Raw genomic sequence first — 23,278 nt, forward strand, 5'->3', positions numbered from 1 at the left:
AAGTTTAATTTGATAAAAGTGCTTAACAGGATCTAAGGGGTTTACAACACAAATCCATAGCAATAACCAATAAAATAAAATAACAAAACACCATATATGCAAAATCCAGGTGAAATAAAAGGCGTATCAGTTTTGCAGACCTCCAGGCTCCACACCCACACACACAGCAGTCAATCCAGTGACCCAGCACCAAAGGCTTTAGTTAACTCACTTTTTTTTTCAGCCTATTTCTAACAGTGTCAGTAGAGAGGTGTGGTAGCCGTGTTAGTCCACTCTTAAAGGTTATCAATAGAAATCAAACAAAATAAAACATGGAAAAGAAAATAAGATGATACCTTTTTTATTGGACATAACTTAATACATTTCTTGATTAGCTTTCGAAGGTTGCCCTTCTTCGTCAGATCGGAAATAAGCAAATGTGCTAGCTGACAGTGTATATAAGTGAAAACATTCAAGCATTACTATGACAGTAAAATAGATACTATTGGACATTCTACATGGAATGTTGCTATTCCACTAGCAACATTCCATGTAGAAGGCAGCGCAGGCTCCTGTTTCTGTGAGTCTGACGTCCTGCACGTATGTGCAGGACGTCAGACTCACAGAAGCAGAAGCCTGCGCGGCCACATTGCTGATCTGCAAGGGCCGACTTCTACATGGAATGTTGCTAGTGGAATAGCAACATTCCATGTAGAATCTATAGAAATCAAACAAAATAAAACATGGAAAAGAAAATAAGATGATACCTTTTTTATTGGACATAACTTAATATATTTCTTGATTAGCTTTCGAAGGTCGCCCTTCTTCCTCAGATCGGAAATAAGCAAATGTGGTAGCAGATAGTATATATAAGAGAAACATCAAAGCATTACTTTGACAGTCTGACATTTGCTTATTTCCGATCTGACGAAGAAGGGCGACCTTCGAAAGCTAATCAAGAAATATATTAAGTTATGTCCAATAAAAAAGGTATCATCTTATTTTCTTTTCCATGTTTTATTTTGTTTGATTTCTATAGATTCTACATGGAATGTTGCTATTCCACTAGCAACATTCCATGTAGAAGTCGGCCCTTGTAGATCAGCAATGTGGCCGCGCAGGCTTCTGCTTCTGTGAGTCTGACGTCCTGCACGTATGTGCAGGACGTCAGACTCACAGAAACAGAAGCCTGCGCAGCCTTCTACATGGAATGTTGCTAGTGGAATAGCAACATTCCATGTAGAATCTCCAATAGTAGCAACATTCCACGTAGAATCTCCAATAGTATCTATTTTACTGTCATAGTAATGCTTGAATGTTTTCACTTATATACACTGTCAGCTAGCACATTTGCTTATTTCCGATCTGACGAAGAAGGGCAACCTTCGAAAGCTAATCAAGAAATGTATTAAGTTATAAAAGGTATCATCTTATTTTCTTTTCCATGTTTTATTTTGTTTGATTTCTATTGATAACAGTGTCAGGAGACTAGTCCTACAAGATTCTCATCTTAAATTATCTTTACCAGTCGTGGTAAAGCAGTGCAGCCTTCATGAGCCTCCAGTGCTGTCATTTTGGTTCTTTGTTTGCCAGTGTGGTTCTTGAGTTTAGCTCTGGCTTCACTGCACCACAGAGCACCATTAATGAGTCACTCCTAATCAGAGCTGTGTTAGCAGCCAAAGAAAAGGCTTAGTCACTGGATCATTGTGAAACTGGAGTTTGTTGGCTTGAGAACTTAATATTCTGTGCAGAGCTGTAAATGAGTATGTGTCAAATACAATAATGCTTTGTATGGATGAGGACTCATGGCTCTCGCACCTTGGTTTCTTCAGCAATCAGCTTTTCAGGTGCTTGATGAAAAGAACATTTTCAGCATTTTATTTATTTGTTTATTTTATTGCATTTATATCCCACATTTTCCCACCTTTTTCCAGGCTCAATGTGGCTTACAATACATCTTGAAAAATGTCACACGGCATGAAAGAACCTGTGGTATTAATTTTTCGAATGCAACAATTTATCATAGAGCATTTCAAAAGACTCTTTTCCTACTGCCCCAGCCTGATTCTGGAATGAAGGCTTTACCGGTTTCCTTCATGGTCTTTTGTATCTGCATTGCTGTAGCTGTTCTATAAGAACATTTAACTGAGTTTCCAATAGAGAGCTACACGGGAATGGTGCTAGTGGGAATTACGCGGTTCCTGCAGGAATTCCGTGGTGGTCCCCTATGCTTTCTTTTTAAAATGTTTTATTGTGTATTGTGTTGACGTTGTAAGTATTATACTATGCCATACTTTGTATTGTTTGAATATTTTTACTGCTACTACTACTACTTGACATTTCTAAAGCGCTACTAGGGTTACGCAGCGCTGTACAATTTAACATAGAAGGACAGTCCCTGCTCAAAGGAGCTTACAATCTAAAGGACAAAAGTACAGTCAGTCAAATAGGGGCTGTAATTGTCTATTGCTTATGTTTGATCTATTCTTACTGTACACTGCCTTGAGTGAATTCCTTCAAAAAGGCGGTAAATAAATCCTAATAAATAATAATAATAATATGCCCTTACTTTTCCCATCCCCCCAGTATCTAACCTTCTCTTCATATTCCCACTTCTGCACCAGCATCTTTAAATCCTCTGCTGCTGTTCTGCTCTACTTGGCCGGTGCTGGCCACTAGCACTATGTGTTTGTTAAAATCAGAATGTAACGACTTGCAGTAAACAGGAAGTAATTGCTCTCTGATTTTAACAAGCACATGATGCTGGTGGCCAGAGCTGGCCAAGGATAAACAGAGCGGTAGCATTGGAAAGACTAGCTCCTGCAGGGCCTGAGAGTATTTGACATCCTGGGAAAGCATCCAGATATGTGCCCTCTGATCAAGGGGTGGCTTAAGACCTTCCTAATCCATTTTCTAGCATCTACCTTCCCTTCCCTACCATTACATAATCCAGCTCGGCTGTCTGTGTTCCCCCCCCCCCCCCCCCCCAAGTGGTATCTAGCATTCCTCTCCTTCCCTACCTCCATTCCCATCTCACCCCACCTTGATCTCCAGCATCTCTCTCTTTTCCTACTTTCCTCTCCACTTGGTCAACAGCATCTTCTCTTCCTTCTCTCTTCCGCAAGGTGTTCAGTGTCTTGCCTCCCTTTCTTCAGGGCAGCAACATGACAGCATCTGTAGAAGAAGCGTAGCACCATGAGTATCCACGCATGCTCATGGCCTTTTGACTCCTACACCCTGTTTCAGAGGGGGTGGAAGCAGGCAGACCTTGAGCCATGTGCGGATGCTGTAGACCAGTGTTTCCCAAGTTGGTCATGGAGTACCCCCTTGCCATGCACCTTCAGGATATCTACAATAAATATGCATGAGATATTTGTATACAATGGAGGCTGCCATTCTTCTGTAGATGGCTGTCACGTCACCAGTCCGGGGGAAGGGAGGTAAGATGCTGATGGGGAAGTGATGCTGGAAACCATGGTTGGGGGTGGGGGGTGCTAGAGACTGTGGTTATGCTACCTCCTAAATTGTGTCGCCTTAGGTGGATGGACCATCCATGAGCTTCTACCTTGTTGCAAGCTAAATGAAGGCAGCAGCTGCAAGGAAACTTTTGGTGGGGGTCAGTGTGAACCTCCCCCCCCCCCCCCCGCCTCCACTTCTGTTGCCTATGGTATTTGAGACCTGGACTGCCCACTGTTGGAGATAAAATACTGGGTTCAATTGACCTTGTTATGACGTGGCATTCTTTTCTTATAGCCTTATGTTTCCAGTAGGGCCAATCCAGGTCACAAGTACCTGGTAGGATCCCAAAATAGTTTTAAGATGTTGTATTGTATATCCCCAGGGATAAGCAATGGTGATTCCAAGGAAACCCTAATCGGTGCTACTGTCTCGTGTACTATTGCCGTTTCATTTGATCAAGCATCAACACAAGGCAACATTTCTGAAATTCCATCACCCACTCCTACACTGGTTATTTCCATCACTGCTCACTCCATCTTTCACTCACCTGGAACTGCTGGTGAAGTCTTTCTGGCTGGAGGTGAATGAAGGATGCATTCTTCAGGACTTAGGCCCAGATGCACTAAAACTAACGAGCCAGCAACGTGGTTTTTATACCAGTTCTAGGCGGTTAAGTGAGCTAAGAGTAAAACAAGACATGCACAAAAGGGTTCTCTGAACTCTTTTCCTATCATGGTAGCAACTAACAAAAACGGAATGCAAAGCTGTTGTAATGAGGTAATTACTATACAAATGTACATGTAAGGTGATGCACAGAAGCAGTCCCTACCTTTACCGTGGAAAATCTAACTTGAGGTCTGGAGCTCTCGGTAATGCCTGGCTGGGGCTGTTGTGAGCTGCAGACCATCTGTTGCTAGTGCTGGTGCAAGGAATCTGATCCGCCAGTTCTCACTCCTTCCGATGGCCAGCAGCTTGCAGGTCTAAAGAGCACTTCATGTTTCCTTTAAAATAAGGCCTGCATGCAAAGGATGTGGAGGGACAAACAATGGGAAGTTGAGGAAGTTCTCCCAGCCTCTCTTTCTCGGCTCTCTCTCCGCTCCTCAAGTTGGGCCCTAATGTTTGTCTTGCGGGGCTTGCTGTTTCTTTTCCTCTTTAAAAAAAAAACAAAAAAACTTGACTACCACAAAACAGAAGCGCAGCAATTCTTGTAGAGCCTTCTGCCCTAACAAGTCCTCTCCATAACAACAATCTCTCAGCTGGTTTCAAAGAGGGACCATGGGCATTTAGGATCTAATAAATTGCTAATAGCTTTATGGGCAGGCATGTGGCTCTGGCGAGGAGAAGACAAAGAAGCCAGGGGTGATAGCACTTTTTCTGCCCTAACATAAGGAAGCGCAACAGCGCTGCCAGATCCTTGGGGCACCAGGAGAAATGGAACAAAAAAAAAAAAAAAATGCAGCTTGTCTGTGTGTAGGAAAGCTGTCTGTAGCATGTGCAGAGCAGCCACGCTTAGCAATTTGGCTGTTTTGCACATGAGTAGCTGGCTGACTGGCTTCCCCCCTATCACATGCAGAGCAACTGATCGCAAAAGCAGCGACCAGCTCATTTGGATAGAATTTGCTTTGGGAATCCCTCTGTATTTCCAAATCGGTAATTTTTACCGATTTGGAAATACAGAAGGACTCTTAATGGGAACTTTGGTTCATCTGGGCCTTAGTTACCTTTGGATTCTGTCAGGGGTTTGTTCTTGGGCTACAATTGTGACAAGGCATCCTCTTGCACCCCCTGTTGTTCTCTGGCTGAAGAATGTTGGAACCTTGGAGTTGATGTTGGAACCTTGGAGTTGATGTTGGAACCTTGGAGTTATAATGTAACAAAGAGCGGGAACTAAGTACAAAAAAAGGTCCAAGCAAAGAAAACAGTGCAAAGGGCCTTTAAAAACAAAGGGAACACAGTTCTTTCATCAAAAGAATCCTTTAATAGTAGAATTTGATTGGAGGAAGACCCGACACAGGCCGTGTTTCAGTGCTACCGTACCTGCGTCAGGGGTCACACCAATGACAAAAGAGGCTTCAACAGACTAATTTTAATTTCAACCGTCTGATGTTTCCCAAAGCGTTCCTCCGAATGTCATGCAATGCAAGGCTCACGCACACCATTAGTGTGAGTCTCAATAAGATAAAGGTGTGCGTGAGCCTTGCATTGCATGACATTCGGAGGAACACTTTGGGAAATATCAGACGGTTGAAATTAGTCTGTTGAAGCCTCTTTTGTCATTGGTGTGACCCCTGACGCAGGTGCGGTAGCACCGAAACATGGCCCGTGTCAGGTCTTCCTCCAATCAAATTCTATTATTAAAGGATTCTTTTGATGAAAGAACTGTGTTCCCTTTGTTTTTAAAGACCCTTTGTGCTGTTTTTTTGCTTGGAACCTTGGAGTTGTCATTAAGTCCATGCCCGATTGGCCCTGTGTTCCACTCATCATGGCAAAAGCTTCTTCTAGTAGCTCCAATTCATTCAACCTTGTCTGCTTAAGAAATCCACTGGGATATTCTGAACTCCTGCTATATATCTTGCTGTTAGACTCTTCAAACGTATCTCCATCCAAGATACGATGATATCACCTCTTTGGTTAACTGTGGGCTCGTGGTACATCCTTACTTGTTTATTTAGACTACTGCTGTAGCATTGTTGGACAGTACCTTCTAGAGGTCCAAGAACTAGGATTGGAGGTGTACAGTTCTGTTCTTTCTCAGCCTTTTGGGGACTGATTCTTGCTCTTCCTGGCCTCTTGCCATATAAGCCCTGTGTAACATTAGGATAAAGTCAGGGGAGAAGGTCATTGTGGCAACTGTGCTTTCCTTTGCATGCCCCCTTTTTGCAATCCTGAGGGCCTAGGAGCATTCTCATCTCCAATGATCCCCCTGCTACTCACCCACCTCACCCCTGAGGTCTGATCTCATATCTGCACCTGTTGAGCTGAAAGTAAGATTCTTTCAGCCCCCATTTCTAAAGGCAGAAGAGGGGCAACACAGCAAGGGTAGAAAGAGCCTGCTACTGTGCTTTTTTGGTGGACTCCACAAGTGACATGCCACCATCTATGCTCTGCATTGTCTGCGTAGTTCTGTGGGTCCCTTCTGCAGTGCTACTTTCACTTTTTTCTGGCATATGGGAATGTGGTGGTGGGGTGGGAAGGCAGTGAGAGCTGAGGCCATGGCAATGCCAATTGCATTGGACTTCTCTCTTTTATGCCTAGTAGCTCCATCAGCCGACCAGCACACCGCTGTTGTTAGAGGACTATCCTTTATCTCCGTATTATTTACCATTTATTACCTAACTTTATTAGGTGAGGAAGAAAATCAGCTTTGCCAAATTCGGACAGCTGCAGCTGAGGAAGGAGGGCTGCTTGGAGGCCACCAGCTCATTTTTTTTCCTGGCCTCAGCCCAGGCTTCCCGATGGAGAACACCCCAGTACAGGCTGCTGCTGGTGCCTTACATCAAGTTAGGTTAGCCAGAACGTACGCTAACCAGAACTCCGGCTAAAGACAGAGAAAATCCTGGCTCACCTCCCTGCTACAGCAGCTTTTTCGAGCATAGCATTGTTGTAACAATATGACGATGTGGAAATATAAAAGCTGTTGGTGAAGACTGAGCAAATTTTTACACCCTAATGCAGACAGGCATTGAAGCATAGTAATAAAAAATATACCAATGCAGGTTAATAAACAACAAGTGACGAAGCATTAAGAATGGATCATGATATTCTTTCTGACTCCTGTCGTATGTGTGTGTATCTATGTCTGTTGTGTGTTCTGTGTGTGCATTGCATGTGTGTGTGTGTGAGGGGGTATTTTTGGGGAGTTGGAGCAGTTGTGGGGTGGTGGGACAGTTGGGATATTTTGTTGGGAATGGAAGCAGTTACGGGGCTATTTGGGGGAGGGCAGTTTGTGGAGGTACAGTTGTGGGGCTGGTTTTTGGGGGTGGGGCAGTTATCGGGGAAGTATTTATTTTTTTTTTAGATGTGTGGCAGTTAGGGTGGTTAGGCAGTTGTGTAAGAGAGTTTTTACAGGTAGGGCAGTTTGCAGGGTATTGGGACAGTTAGTGGCGTGGAGCATAGTTGAATGAGAGTAATATTTGGGGATGGGGCAGTCTGAGGAATGATGGATCAGTTCCTTAGAGACTGGTTTTTGTCAGTGGAGTGACATATTGAGATGGTGGGGTAGTTGGGAGTATTTTGTGGGTGTGGGGCAGCTGTGGGGGCAATTTGTGGGGGAGGGCAGTTTGCAGGGCTAGAGCAATTGTGTGGGGTGATAGAGCAGTTGGGGTGTGTGTTTGAGGTGGGCAGTTTGTGGAGTAGTGGGGCAGTTGAGGGGGTGTAGATTTTGGGAATGAGGCAGTTTACAGGGTGATGTGGTATTAGGTAGGAGTAGTTTGTGGGATGGTAGTAAAGTTGCAGGGAGCAGTTTGCTGGGTTTTAGGCAAGTTTTGGGGATAGCCACATTGGGAGTGGGGACAGTTAGTAGGGTGGTAGAATGTTTTCAGGTTATTTTTTGGGGTGGGGCGCTTTGCAGAGTGTATGGGCATTTGGAATGGGACAGTTTGAAGGATGTAGCTGTTAGGGTAGTTTTGGGGGGGGGGGGTGTAGCAGTTTGTGCAGGGGGTATTTTTGGAGGTGAGAGTAGTGTGGGGTTTTGGGAGAGTAGAGAACAGGGAGAGATAGTTTGAAAGGAGGCATTCCCTAGCTGATATGTTTTTCACTGTATGTAAGTTGTTTTTTTAAATGCTACAGAAGCTGGAACTCCTCCTACAGAAAATCATTGGGCAATTCTTTTTATTTTTTTTTTTTTTTTTTGGGGGGGGGGCTTATTTCTATAGGTCTCCCAGTTCAATCTGGTCAATTTTCAGACTCAGTGTGTCATCTTAAGGTTTTTTTTCCCATCATGCCAATCTTCATCCTATTCCATTAAATTTTCAGCATGTTGTTTTGCTGACAGAAATCATTGATCATTTTTCTATAATTCTTTCTAGCTTCCATTGAGTTGGAAAGAATGAAAACAAAAACATACATGATAGGCCAATAAAAAGTTGTCGACTTTTGTTTTCTGTATGTTGGCCTTTATTTCTGTTTTTAGTAAGTGATGACAGATGAAGACCAAAATGTCCCATGTAGTCAGCCCAGTCACGATATGTCTAGTTGGGTAGATGAATGTACAAATTGCCATGTTCCTCGCCAGCCTCTTAAAACAGTACCATTACTTTTTAGAGTTTAAGCTGTGTTGAGTGATGTATAATATATGTGTGTTTATTAGAAATGTTGTATGCAGTAGAACAAAAAAAAGTGATGACTAATCTTGGAGCAATGATTATGATATAATATGGGTTATGCAGGCAGTTTGCTGATGACGCTTGATATGAGGGTCTCAACAATACAATATATTATACATCTACATAGAAAAATGCTATTTTTGATACATTATATCAAGGTGGAGTGGATGAATGTAGATTTTTTTGACATTTTAGATTGTATTATTGGATAAATCAATTGAATCATTGATGCATTTGTGTAGAATAGGGGTTCCTCAACCTAGTCCTTGGACACTCCCAGCCATTCAGGTTTTCAAGAAACTCACAATGAATATGCATGAATTGTATGCTATGTAATAGAAGGAAAAATTAGGTCTTACCTGATAATTTTCTTTCCATTAGTCCTTCCCACTATTCCAGAGGCCCTCCTGAGGTTTCTGAGATGAGTCAAGTAACAACTGTCACCTTTCATGCAGGGACTGTCTCTCTTTGTTAAATTGTACAGCGCTGCGTAACCCTAGTAGCGCTCTAGAAATGTTAAGTAGTAGTAGTAGTCCTTTCTGCATATTTCTTGTTGTACACAAGTTGTCCAGAGATGAGAGAGGTCCACATATATTCGCTCACTCGGTTAGAGTTAAGTTAGTGAGTTGTTTAAGGTTGTTGTGTTTATTCTGAGTTTATCCTTACTGCTTGTCTACATAAATACTGAGGAGCTGGACTGGATGCCAAGAGAGATGTCTTTTCTCAGTTCTCTATCTCCACCTACTGGTTGATGGACACAACTATCCAATAGGTTTATGGAATAGTGGGAAGGACTAATGGAAAGAAAATTATCAGGTAAGACCCAATTTCTTCTTGGAGTCGTTATATAATACTCACTTTTTTTGTATACGCACAGTTTGTAAACTCTTACAGTTTCTTTTTGGTTGGGCCTCAGGTCTTCCTTTGAGCTGTTTCTTCAAGGAGGAGAGAGAGCTAAAGGCAGTGTGAAAAAATATTCTTTGAACATTTTGTGGTGGTATTGAGGCATGCTTCTTACTGAATTTCCTTGGGATGCTTTTGGTTTAGAGCTTGAATTGCTATGCTTTGTCTCATCACAGTTCAGGAATTATAGCCTACACAATTGACTCCTCGGGTAATAAGAAGACAAATGGCCGAAAGACTGATCCAATGCATATTCTACAAATCTGTCAGAAATGGAGGAGTGGCCTAGTGGTTAGGGTGGTGGACTTTGGTCCTGGGGAACTGAGGAACTGAGTTCGATTCCCACTTCAGGCACAGGCAGCTCCTTGTGACTCTGGGCAAGTCACTTAACCCTCCATTGCCCCATGTAAGCCGCATTGAGCCTGCCATGAGTGGGAAAGTGCGGGGTACAAGCAGGGTACAAATGTAACAAAAATAAAATAGATACTATTGGAGATTCTACAGAAGCAGAAGCCTGCGCGGCCACATTGGTGATCTGCAAGGGCCGACTTCTACATGGAATATTGGAATAGCAACATTCCATGTAGAATGTCAAATAGTAGCAGCAGTGGAGGAGTGGCCTAGTGGTTAGGATGGTGGACTTTGGTCCTGGGGAACTGAGGAACTGAGTTCGATTCCTACTTCAGGCACAGGTAGCTCCTTGTGACTCTGGGCATTGCCCCATGTAAGCCACATTGAGTCTGCCATGAGTGGGAAAGCGTGGGGTACAAATGTAACAAAAAAATTGGGGGGGGGGAAGAAAAAGATTATAGAGACAAATGTAAAAATATGCAAAAAGAAAAGCCTCAAAATTACTAAGACTTGGTGAAGAATGCCAAGTTTGCAGTTTCTCAGCAGAAATCTATGCTGAAAATAAGATCCTTTTTGCTTATATTAAACATCTGCTTAGGAAAGAATTAATAGTTCTGAGTGTAGTGGTGGTTTTGTGCCATGGAGAGGGAAGAAGTGAGGCTCTTTGAGCCTGTAGCTCAGTTGGAGCTGGCTTCTATTGGGCTATGCTGCAATGAACCATCAGTTGTCATTACTCAGAAATTGTCTTCTATTTTATATCCTTCCTTCAAAACTCAGCTGTTGCGGTGATAGACCTTGTTCAGATGATGTAGACCATAGATCCCAGCTGGCCTCTGCTGTCCCCTGGAAAGTTTCCAGTTGATCCTACATTGGGTTTTCTGCTCCCTTGGTTGTCTGAGGCTGAGGTTGCTGTGGGAAGCAGTGTTCACAACCCATGGGGGTGAAGGAAGGAGCGGCAATTGTCATTGTTTAATGATTCAGGGACCATGGTTACTTGGAGACCTGTTAGAAGACTAATGGCAATGACCAAACTAGATGCATTAGACTGCTGGATATGTTGAGGGGAAAACAATCCTGGAATAGTTGTGAATGGAAGCTCATAGTGGCAGATTCAGCTAAATTAGAACCATGGCTAGGAGGTTGAAAGAAGCAGAAGAGAACTTCTGGGTCAAAACACATAAACATGCATTCACATTGCCCTTTGGAATCTGGGATGTGTGGAGGTTAGGGCTCTTCAGCTTGGAGAAAAGGCGGCTGAGGGGTGATATGATAGAAGTCTACAAGATAATGAGCGGAGTAGAGCGGACAGATGTGAAGCGTTTGTTTACACTTTCAAACAACAACAAAACCAGGGGCCATAAGACGAAGCTAGAACATGGTAGATTTAAAACAAATAGGAGAAAGTTTTTCTTTACTCAGCGTGTAGTTGGACTCTGGAACTCGTTGCCGGAGAATGTAGTGACAGCAGCTGGCCTTACGGAATTTAAAGGGGGTTTGGACAGATTCCCGAGGGAAAAGTCCATTGAACATTATTAATTTTTTTTTTTTTTTTTTTTTTTGGGGGGGGGGGGGGGGGGGTTGCTGGGTTCTTGAAGCCTGGATTGGCCGCTGTCGGAGACAGGATGCTGGGCTTGATGGACCGTTGGTCTTTTCCCAGTATGGCGGTGCTTATGTACTTTTATGTCCCTGGGTCAAACTCATAGATTCCAGTTATGCAGTGATGAAGACAGTCTCTCTCTCTCTCCCCCTCCCCCCCCCCCCCCAGGAGAACTAGTATTCTTACTGAGTTTCAGGCCTATACATAAATATCCTTTACTTTCTTCTTTAGAAAAAGCCCTAGACATTAAAAATCTCATGTGGACAGAGAGTAATAAATTGCACTAGATCTTTTAATTGCTCTTTTATTGCCTGTAAGTTTTCATTGCTGCACAGTGTCTGTATGCTCTTGTAGTCCTTCCAGGGATCACTAACTTTTATTTGTGGTTCCTAGGACTTTTCTTACTATGACCTGGATCACAACTCCTTTCAGAGCCCACTAAATGTACTCTCCATGTTGGTTTGCAGGTATAGTTACAGAGTAACACCCAGGGCTCTCCCCCTCCCCTCAGAAACTACGAGCATTGTTTTCACAGCATCCTCAAACTTGACTGGCCTTGAGGAGCAGGGGGCAGAGCCTGGAATCAGGCTGGCTCTACATAGAATAAACATTTTGGTTGATTTGTTTTCTGGCAGTTCTTTTCATTGAACACGGCTATAGCAGTGAATCATCAAAACTGAAACGTTAGTATAAATTCTGATCTCTGAACGTGCAGAATGAGTCCAGTTTGTTGTGGTTTCAGGTTCATATCATAGTCTGAGAAAGCTAAGTATGCAAAGTGTAGTTCTCAGTAACAGAATATGTAATGCATGGTCTTCAGATTAGCGACAGTTTTATGATGATTCTTTTTCATAAACCGTAACTTGTTTCTGCCCCAGGAAGGCTGCAAATTTTCCATTTTCTCAGGATTAGCTAACATTCATCAGCACTTCCAAAAATATGTCTCTGCCGTCCCAAAGGTGCCACAGACTTGGATTAATGGGGAACAAATGGCTGCAAATGTCTTTCTAAATCAGACAGCCTGTCCTCTTTGTGATGTACAGAAAGCCCAGGCTAGGAGTTGAGAGTAACTGGTTAGGGTTGAGTTGATAATGGATGAAAGCAGGAACCACGTGCTACAGACTTGTGTAGACGATAGTGTTGGGATTCCTTCACTGCTGGAATAAGCTTTTAGCTCACATGACAAATCCCTCCTCTCAGTACCCTTCTCCACCATTGCCAACTCCAGGCTCCGCTCATTTTGCCTTGCCTCACCCTATGCCTGGAACAGTCTTCCTGAATCCCTACGCCAAGCCCCCTCCCTACCCATCTTCAAATCCTTGCTTAAAGCTCACCTCTTCAATGCTGCATTCGGAACCTAACCTTTCGAACATATAGGTTGCCCCAATCTGTCTGACCTATCTGATTAACTGTACATTTGTCTTTTTAGATTGTAAGCTCTTCGAGCAAGGACTGTCCTTCCATGTTAAATTGTACAGCGCTGCGTAACCCTAGTAGCGCTTTAGAAATGTTAAGTAGTAGTAGTAGATTCAGAAGTTGCAGAGCCCTTCAGTGACACTTATTTTTCTACCTGACGTTTCATGCTTTATTAATGTCGTAACAAAAAGCACATATAATTGAAACAGAAGTCAGCCTGTTATTTCACCCAAGTGGGAGGAATGAGTGATGTGTATGTGGGAGAGAATCAAGAGTCTGAAACACAATTCCTGGAAGGTTGTAGGTGGGAATGCTTGTAATGGTCTTCCCTTGATGGTTTTGCAAAGCTGGGCAGGGCTAATGCAGATGCTTAAGAAACTGGGGAATAAAGAGTTAAGGTGTTGACTAGTGCGGACTTCCCTTTAGTCACTCTCATATATACATAAGGTTTTCTTGTTTCTTTGCAGTGCTTACCCTAACATAGTAAATGACGGCAGATAAAGACCTGGCTTCTCTCCAGGTTCCAGTTTAAAAGCTGCTCTATCGCCTTTTTTAACAGTATCGCCATCAACCTAGTTCCACACCGCTTAAGGTGGAGCCTTTCTTTTCAGGATAGTCTTCCCCTTCCCCAGAATGTGACCCATTTTCTAACAAATCTAAACCCCTCTTCCCTGCACCATCATCTTATCCATGTATGGAGACTCTGGAGCTTTGCCTGCCTCTTGGGTCCTGCACATGGAAAGGGGAGCATTTCTGAGAATGCTACCCTAGATTTCAGGTTTCTATTTAAGAGCCAAAATTTGGCTTCCAGAACCTCCCTCCTCCACTTTCCCATATCATTGGTACCCACATAGACTGCTCCTTCCCAGCATTGTCCAATATCTTATCTAGGTGATGTACGAGGTCTGCCACCTTTGCATCAGGAAGGCAAGTGACCAGCGTGCTTACCAGCCATCCAACTATATACATGCCTAAATCAAATCTTTATGTAAAACGGCCACCTTAATGACTGGAATCACCCCTGCCCATGCTGGCTCCAATCTCTCAATGGTTCTTGCAACTTCACTGGCAGTTTTGTGGCAGCAGTTTTGATGGTGGCATGAGCAGGAGCGACTTGAGGATCACTCCTGCCCTGACTAGACGGTAGACCAGCAGGGACTCTAAGGTAGGCCCGAGAGGTTCTTTCGGTGGATTCAAGGTGGGGGAAAGATGGTGGGGGCGCTCCAGTTTAGGGGGGCAGGAGAGAGGGGGCTCGTCCACTCCGGGAGGGGAAGTGGGTGGAAGTACTAGGAGTACACAGCAGGCTGAATTCAGATTTTGGTCCAGTTTCAGCACTAAAACTGAAATTCAGTTGGCGTCTAAATTATTCTTGTTTCAGAGTGGAAAAAGAAAGTGAGAAAGATCCAGAAACTGAAGATACCTTGACAATTTTTTTTTTTTTTTTGCTCCTATTCAAGCCAGGGGAGTTAATATGGAAGGACTGTCCATCCCTGTGGAGAAACTCCTGGTGAAAACCGGGTCATGATGCAGGGACTAGTCCTTCCTTCCCTTCCCCCTCCCCCAACTCCCATAACAGCTGCAAAAGCTTACCTGTGGCCTTCCTGCTCTAAACTACAGTAACAAAGTAGCTGCTTTGAACCAGAATGTGCAGTGGGGAAAAAAAAAAACGATGTAGTCTGCTTGACCTTCTGGAAATGAGCCACCTGCCTCTAGAGTCTCTGGGGCCTTCAGTACACACAATATGCCTTTACCTTATTTATTGTCCCAGACCAGGAGGTTACAAGCAGGGCCTCTGTCTGGCTTTGAGGCCTAGCCTGAGGTCCCGAGGAAGGGATGGGTAGGAACAGCTCACTGACTGAAGCCAGGAAGAACCTCTAGGGTTCTAGCTCCTTGGTCTACATGTGTTAGTAGACCCAAGAGGGTCTGTGCTGCTGGAGCGAAGATCCAACGACTTTCTTGCTGTTCCAGTCCATGTGACCTGCTGCAGGCAGAGCAACGCTGATTAGCTTCCCCACTGCACCAGTACAGAAATGGAAACCAAGCAGTTTTACTCTGTCTCCATCTGGTGGAGGGAGAGCATAATCCACTAGACTCAAGAAAAGGCAACACGAATGCATAACTGTACCTTGTTTCGTATACTGGATGCAAAGTAGTTGAATGTATGATGCCTTGGCATGTTAATCTTGCTGGAGGTGCGAAGTTGCCTTGTGGGAGTGCTGGCTGGTGTTAATCAGACTAAGGACGACGCACTGAATCTCTGGGCTATGGACTTTGTCTTGTTGTGATTTCTGTTTAAAGGCATTTGACTCATTCCTGATCTGTTTTGTTCCCACAGGGCACCAATGCCTCTGCTTTAGAGAAAGAGATTGGTCCCGAGCAGTTTCCTGTAAATGAGCACTACTTTGGCTTGGTCAATGTAAGTATTTATCTTGTTTATTTTTGACTGGCGTCCCTGCCATTTGGTTGACCTTATGTTCTCGTTCTGTTTTTAAAATTGTGATTCAGAGTACGAAAAAAAAAAAACCATGAAGCTTTAAGTCCTTGGTTGAACATATAAAATACTAGCCTGGTGTCACACTGAAACGTTTACTTTCTTGTCTAATAACTGGTGGCTGTGCATATGTTACGCACAGGAAGATTAGTGGCGAAATGAGACAAAGGAAGGAGACCCTGGTACAGGTTGCAGATGACAGCAGTGGTGACTGAAGGATTGACAATGGAGTTTATTGGGTGGTGTGGCAGCAAATCAAGTGATTCAATTTTAATTTTACCCAGATTCTGGTAGAAATTTATCCCCAGTGGAGGTTCACCTTTTGTGTGCCAAGACCTTCATGGCAAATGGTAAACTTACTGTCGTCAGAATCAACACCTACACTCAGGAAACATAACTTTTAAGTTTTTATTTTAAAAAGAAATTAAAGAAAAATGGTCCATGAGACCACTTCTTATTTCATCAGTTGAGGAGGTTGACCCAACAGAATGAGAAATGTATACGTAGTGAAATGTACAATTTTGTTCATTATGAAGTTCTTTGCGAAACACAATTTTACGTAATGCTACAATCAAGTTTACTGTTTGGGAAAAGATTGGGTAGGCAAGACTACGTTGCTAGTATATAACTCAGTGCTCCAATGGCTATTTATTTTATTTATTTATCGCACTTGTATCCCACATTTTCCCACCTATTTGCAGGCTCAATGTGGCTTACAAAGACCTGTTATGGCATCACCAAATCAGGGTACAAAAAATACAATTGATGTGACAGATATATCAGGATAGTAAGTTAGTCTAATAAAGCAGTTATAAAAGACAATCACCGCGAGGAATGAGTAATGATATGTTAGAATTGGTTATGGATTTTCGTGATCGGCTTTGGTGAAAAGGTAAGTTTTCAGCGATTTGCGAAAGTTAATGATTTTGTTGATTGTTTTCAGGTGGTTTGGTATAGCCTTCCACAATTGCGTGCTCATGTAGGAAAAGCTGGACGCATGTGTTAGTTTGTATTTTAGTCCTTTGCAGCTGGGGAAGTGCAGGTTAAGAAAAGTACGGGCAGATCTTTTGGCATTTCTAGGTGGGAGGTCCACAAGGTCAAGCATATATGACGGGGCGCCTCCGTAAATGATTTTGTGGACAATCGTGCAAATCTTGAACTTGATGGCATTCTTTGATTGGGAGCCAGTGTAGTTTCTCTCTTAGGGTTTTGCACTTTCATATTTTGTTTTTCCAAATATAAGTCTGGCTGCGGTATTTTGGGCAGTTTGAAGTTTCTTGATAATCTGTTCTTACAGCCGGTGTAAAGTGCATTGCAATAGTCCAGGTGGCTAAGTACCATTGATTGTACCAGGTTTCGAAAAATAGCTCTTGGGAAGAAAGTTTTTACTCTTTTTTTTTTTTTTTTAGTTTTTTATTTATGTTTTTTCCGTAACCATATAAAATCGACATTAAACATTTACCTTTCACAAACTAGATAACATTTGGAATGATTGCTTTTTACAGTTCCATGTCTCTTCAGCCATTAACATCATTGTGCTAATCTCCATCTCCCACCCTTCCCGAAAGTTTTTACTCTTTTGACCTTCCACATGGAATGGAACATTTTCTTGCTGGTATTTTTCACATGGTTTTCAAGTGTGAGATTTCGATCGATGGTGACTCCAAGAATTTTCAAAGTGTTAGAGAGGGGAAGGGTAAAGTTTGGGGTGGTTATGGTGGAGTGTTTGAAATATGAAATAAGCGATAACTTTACATCTCAAATTTTGCAAGAGTGGTCTTACATATTGTCCTTTTTATGTGACACTTGTAAAGAGAACTAAGCAGTTCAAGCAAAAGGCAGCAAGCTGATGAGAGAGTCTCGCCATTTGTATTGGTATGTTCTTAAAATGCACCAGAGGGTACTTTTCTAGCCTGCAGCAGAATAGGGTGGGCAGCTGGGGCTGGGGCCCGACCACTTTTTTGCCTAACATAGCGTTGGCAACTTGGGAGCTTGGTTTATTTGGCCCTTTCAGCCACAAAGGTGTTCCGCCACCTTCAAGAGTAATGTTTTCTTGCAGGAAATAAGAAAGTTCAATTTGTATTTCTTTCAGGTATTATTTTGCCTGTAGCCTTGAGGGTTATAACTGCAAATACTGTGTCCTTCAGCACGTTAGAGGCTTTGAGGCTGTCCTGATCATCCTCTGAATGTTTTGAGGCTGGCACCTGGTGCTAGAAGAGGTCTTCTTCATGCACCTATAAATATGGAGTCTTTGATATTCTGCTATAGCTATAATTAATCTCCTGCCTTCCCATATGAAATACAGTTAACCAGCATTTGTCATATTAATAATCTTTAAGCCATGTTTGTTTATTGCATTAGTTTGCAATTCTAGGAGCTATATTGGTCCTGAATCCAAAATAGATTTTTGCTGCAAGTGGAGGCCTCTTGGATCAATGGAAGAATTTTATCCAAAGGGGATGAGCTTCCTAGACCATTAGAAATGTCCAGTTCACTAGCTAGTCCTTCTTCAGACAAGGAGACTTTATCTTTAAGGACAGCAATGTTGTTTCAGCCTTTCTATCAGATAAAAGCCTAACTTTGCCACAAAATACAATGCTAGAGCCAAGGAGGTTTGCTTGAGAACAGGAGACGGCATGACGTCAAAAAGTTAAAGCCACTTAGGCAGTCTCTGTTTCCCCTTCCCCCTCGCAGCCGTCGTTCTACGTACACGTAAAACAAAGCAAACAAACCTATGAAATGCTGCATCCACGTTGTCGTTCTTTATTAGTATTTTTATTTAATCTCACTTATATTTTCAAACATACCAGGCTGTGCAGCATATGGGGGTGTACACAGAGGAAATATAATAACAATGCCTTTTTATAGGTAGAGTAGTAATTTATTACAAATTGTAATCAGTGTGTCATTTGGAGGGGCTAGTTATAGGGATACTAAAACAGACATCATGTTATGAGAATCAGATGCTCAACATTCAAAGTTTCTATTTATTTACTTATTTATGATACTTACATCCCACATTAAACGTGAAATAGGTTGAAACCTGGGAGCATTTAAAATCTTTTTTTTTTTTCCTGTGCCTAGATCAAAAGAGAAAGGTGGTTTGTGGGAACTTGCTCCTTTTGTTTTCTGGAATGCAGTGGTATTTTATAAAAATGCACTTAATATTGTTTATTACTACTATTTGATATTCAATAATGAGGGCAGAGCTACCTTCATGCAGAAGGAGTCAGTCTAAATGTACCAACATTTTCCAGCTCTGTGATATATATTTATTTATTCTTCAGATCATTTTTCAACGGCATTTTCTCAGTTATTACGCAAATGTGAACAAAATTATAATGTTAATACATTTTGGATGTTACTGAATTCTATTATTATGTCTTGCTTGTATTTCCAGTTTTGGCGCATTATAAGTCATCACAAGGACAAAATATAAGAAAACCAATGGACTACATTAGGGGCTTATGGCCCGTTTAGTTATGTTTAAACAAATGAGAAATTTGCATGAAAGAAAATATTTATTTGTATTATTTTGACTTATGAAAGCCACTTGTCCCTGAAAGATGGTCAAAACAGAATAATCCATTTGTACCAAAGATTTGAGGTGAAGATGTGATTCCATGTGCCCCAGTGAAAGGAGAGTTTAATTTTACTTATAACACCAAGCTTCCCAAGGCAGATTACAACAACAGTTAAGATGAACCCATCAGTAAACAGGATATACTCACTGAAATTTGGCCAGGTATTTATTACTGTATTACATAGAACAGAGTAGAAAAATGAGCACAAAATACAGCCTTTATTAGTGCTGTTTCCAATAATTTTTTTAAGGTGTTGTAGTGATATTCATTTTTGATTTCATGATATTTTTATCTACATATGGGAAGCTTTCAAATAAATTAAAAATCTGTCAGATCAGTTAAAAAAAAAAACAAGAAACTTTTGTCCTCAATATTTTAAGGCACTGCCTGTCCAACTGGAACAGCCTTTGACTTTTTACAGACGGACCACGCATATGTAGTCCTTTGTCTAATCTTTTACTGTTGTTTTCAGTAGCGTTTGCTATTAATTTGGGTGAACCAGTATGGAGGCAATCTCCGCCCACTGGCTTCAACCCATATAATGGGCTAGATAGCCTCCTACCATCTCCTGTTCTCAATATAACCTCTTTGCTGTCACATAACAACCAATGAAGCCTTTTCTTTTGCTGTCGCCTGCCTGTGCTGCAGGTTTACTTAGCTGATTCATTAGCCTTCTTCAGAGATATCTTTCCAGCATTGACTAGTTAGTGATGCACAATGAATCATCTTTCCTACGTGCAGTTTTTAGGAGGAAAGAACAGGAAATGATATATTAATAACCATTGCCAAATTTCTGAGGTTTGTGTTCTTAATAAGCAAAACATAGTGTGTTCCCTATTCTGTTATAAATAACTAAGTGATGATACATATTTTTAGAACTTTTTTTTTCACCTGACTTGCACTCATTTCTCTCTACCCTCAAACATAGCCATTCCTGTAGCTGTTGGTCAGACAGGAGTGCTGAAAGTTCCTGATGGTTCTTTTAGTTTGTTCTCTGATTTTCTGAAAGCAGCAGGAAAGGGCAGAGATGTTATGCAGAGGTTAAGCAAAGCTTCTATTTTTGGAAATGGAATCATTTCAGTATCCAAATTTAAAAAGATTCTCATGTCTGTGAAGCCAAAATCATTAGAAAACCCCAGCAAAAGACTAATTTTGGTTGTACACACACATATGCATGTCTAATTTTAGTTTTTTGTTTTTTTTTTTAACTTATGCAAGTTATCATTCCCACCTTAAGTAATTCCCTTATTTGTCCGGTTTGTCTGTTCTGATTTAGATTTTAAGCTCTGTTGATCAAGGACTGTCTCTTACATGTTTAAGTGTACAGCTCTGCATGTGCATAGTATCGCTATAGAAATGATTAGTAGTAGTAAGTTGAAAGTAATCTTCCAAACTGCTCTGCCCTCAGGGCCGTGCCTAGGGTCTCTGGCGCCCCCCTGCAGACTATCAGTTGGTGCCCCCCACCACCCCTCCCCAATCCCCTTCTCCCCTCTGAGCTCCCCCACCCTCCACAATCCCTTTCTCCCCTCTGAGAACCCCTGAGCTCCCCCACCCCTCCCCCAATCCCCTTCTCCCCTGTGAGCTCCCCCTCTCCCATCTGAGCCCCTGTCCATCGAGAGCCGACAGAGCCCTCTTCTCCTGCCACCACCCTGCCTTTTTTTTTTAAATCTATGCAGCAACGCAGGCAACGCCTCCCGTCTGCCCTGCGTGTGCTGTGAAGGGAGAAAATCACCTCGCTGGCGTCGGGCCTTCCCTCGCTGTGTCCCGCCCTCTTCTGAGGTAACTTCCTATTTCCTCGAGGGTAGGACACAGCGAGGGAAGGCCGATACCAGCGAGGCGATTTTCTCCCTTCACAGGCGCACACGCAGGGCAGAAGATGGCCGCCCTTCTCCTTCGAAAATAAGCAGGATTGTCTCACAGACTCTCTCTTTGTGAATTAAAAAATATACATAGTAACATAGTAGATGATGGCAGAAAAAGACCTACACGGTCCATCCAGTCTGCCCAACAAGACAAACATATGTGTATTCCTTACCTTGATTTGTACCTGCCTTATTCAGGGCACAGACCGTACAAGTCTGCCCAGCAGTACTTCCTGCCTCCAAACCACCAGTCCCGCCTCTCATCACCGGCTCAGGCACAGACCGTAGAAGTCTGGCCTCCACTATCCTCGCCTCCCAACCACCAACCCCTCTTCCCCCCACCTGCTCCGCCACCCAATTTCGGCTAAGCTTCTGAGGATCCATTCCTTCTGCACAGGATTCCTTTATGCATATCACACGCATGTTTGAATTCCGTTACCGTTTTCATCTCCACCACCTCCCGCGGGAGGGCATTCCAAGCATCCACCACCTATACATTCATCAAAGGCAGCCAAGTCACAGCAGTGAGGAGACAAATCAGGGGCTTGGGGTTCACTACACCTAGTTTGGAGCATGAAGCACTCATAAGAGATTGGATTGCTCAAAAGGAATCTTCACAATGTTGCACAGAGCCTTTTACAGCTAGGACACCAAATTTAAATCAAGTTCCAGGCAGTGGAGTTTAAAAGGAAGGCCTGTATGAATTCTGCTCCACACCATGACAAGAATCTATGACCAGGCCATGAGAAAGGAAAGGGTGCATCTTTTACGATAAGACTATCAAAGGCTCAATGGTTTAGTGCTGTACAATCTGTATATACTAATTTAAACGAGAGCTAAGATAATACATAATTTGAAGCAAATGAGGTAAACTGTCAAAAATAAAGGAATTTATTCACTTATTCTAACACTGCATTCGTTTTCTAACTCAAAATGTATCAACAGGATTAAAACAAAATTGAACATTTACTGGTTGGATTTAATTCAGTATTTATGATTTATTTGTTTTAATTAAGACTCATTATGGATGTGGGTACTAGAGCACAATACAGTCAGTTCAGTGGTCTTACAAACCAGCTGTAAGGATATTCAGTGCGAGAGTGCTAGCAATACAGGGAAACAAAATTTTCAAATCATCTTGCCCAGTCCATGTAAAATTATCTTTCAGATTACATTTTTAAAATGTATTTTAACAACTATAACAGTATGAATACTTCTATTCATTGGTACACTTGTTTTCCTTTAAATATCCTTAATAGGGACAATGGTAACAACAACCATACAGGTTGGAAGCACAGCATAGCTGTCCAAAGTACTGTTCAGTGCATAATGCTTGCTGTGGAATGCACGTACTCAGAATAGTGTACTTTTGAGTGCTGAAATATTTTAACAAAAACGTTCAGCAAGACACAGATCGATCAGACAAAAAAATTACAACATTATGCTGTTCTATGCCATTATTTTTCCTGTCTCTCAACCTCCACTAAAACATATAGCGCCTTAAACAAATGTCAAAGTACAAAACACTCTTCTCCTTTTCAGGAGTCCATAGTCCTTGCAAAGTTACCCGACCCATTTCTGTAAAAGCACTGCTGAAGTGTAAGCTAGCTGGCTGGAAGTTAAAACTAGTAGATTTAAACAATTCTAGAACTGCCTGGCTCAGCGACGGCGGTCCCCACCTGGCAGTGTCGACGGCGTCCCCTGTGCCTTTGGGCAGCTTACTGGCACACGCAGCACTTCTCTTGTTTCTCCTCTTCGTTGCCGTCGTCCCACCCCCCCCCCTTCACGCGATTCGCGAACCGCTTAGCACTGCTTAAAAAAAAAAATTACACGTCAGCAGGAACAGGCTGCTTCAGCCAATCCCAGGGGCCTTCCTTCAGCGTGTTCCGCCCCTGAGGGCTGAAGGAAGGCTCCTGGGATTGGCTGAAGCAGCCTGTTCCTGCTGACGTGTAAATTTTTTTTTTAAGCAGTGCTAAGCGGTTCGCGAATCGCGTGAAGGGGGGGGGGTGGGACGACGGCAACGAAGAGGAGAAACAAGAGAAGTGCTGCGTGTGCCGGTAAGCTGCCCAAAGGCACAGGGGACGCCGTCGACACTGCCAGGTGGGGGCCGGAGCCGGTTTTAAAGGTCATGGTTGGGCTGGGGAGGCTTAGCCTCCCCAAGCCTCTTATACGGGGCGCCTATGCCTCTCTGCTCTTTCCTCCGCGCCCTGGGGCCTTTAAATCTTTTACTTCCGGTCGCAGCAGCGTCAGTGAAAGCTCCCTTCCCTTCGCGCTCTTGGTTCCCTCAGTGTCCGCCTTCTTCTAACGTCAGA

The 23,278-nt window shown here is 42.8% G+C and overlaps 1 protein-coding gene across 1 annotated transcript in view; it reads left to right on the forward strand.

Annotated features, from left to right (window-relative positions):
• LOC115474594 (ubiquitin carboxyl-terminal hydrolase 12-like) overlaps positions 1-23,278 on the forward strand; it is an 81,387-nt gene that overhangs the window by 14,887 nt on the left and 43,222 nt on the right. The window contains exon 2 of the mRNA XM_030210121.1: positions 15,365-15,445. Within this exon, the coding sequence (XP_030065981.1) occupies positions 15,365-15,445 (81 nt within the window). The remainder of the gene's footprint in view (positions 1-15,364; positions 15,446-23,278) is intronic.

This window comes from Microcaecilia unicolor, chromosome 7, assembly GCF_901765095.1.
Source record: "Microcaecilia unicolor chromosome 7, aMicUni1.1, whole genome shotgun sequence".
Classification (NCBI taxonomy): Eukaryota; Metazoa; Chordata; class Amphibia; order Gymnophiona; family Siphonopidae; genus Microcaecilia; species Microcaecilia unicolor.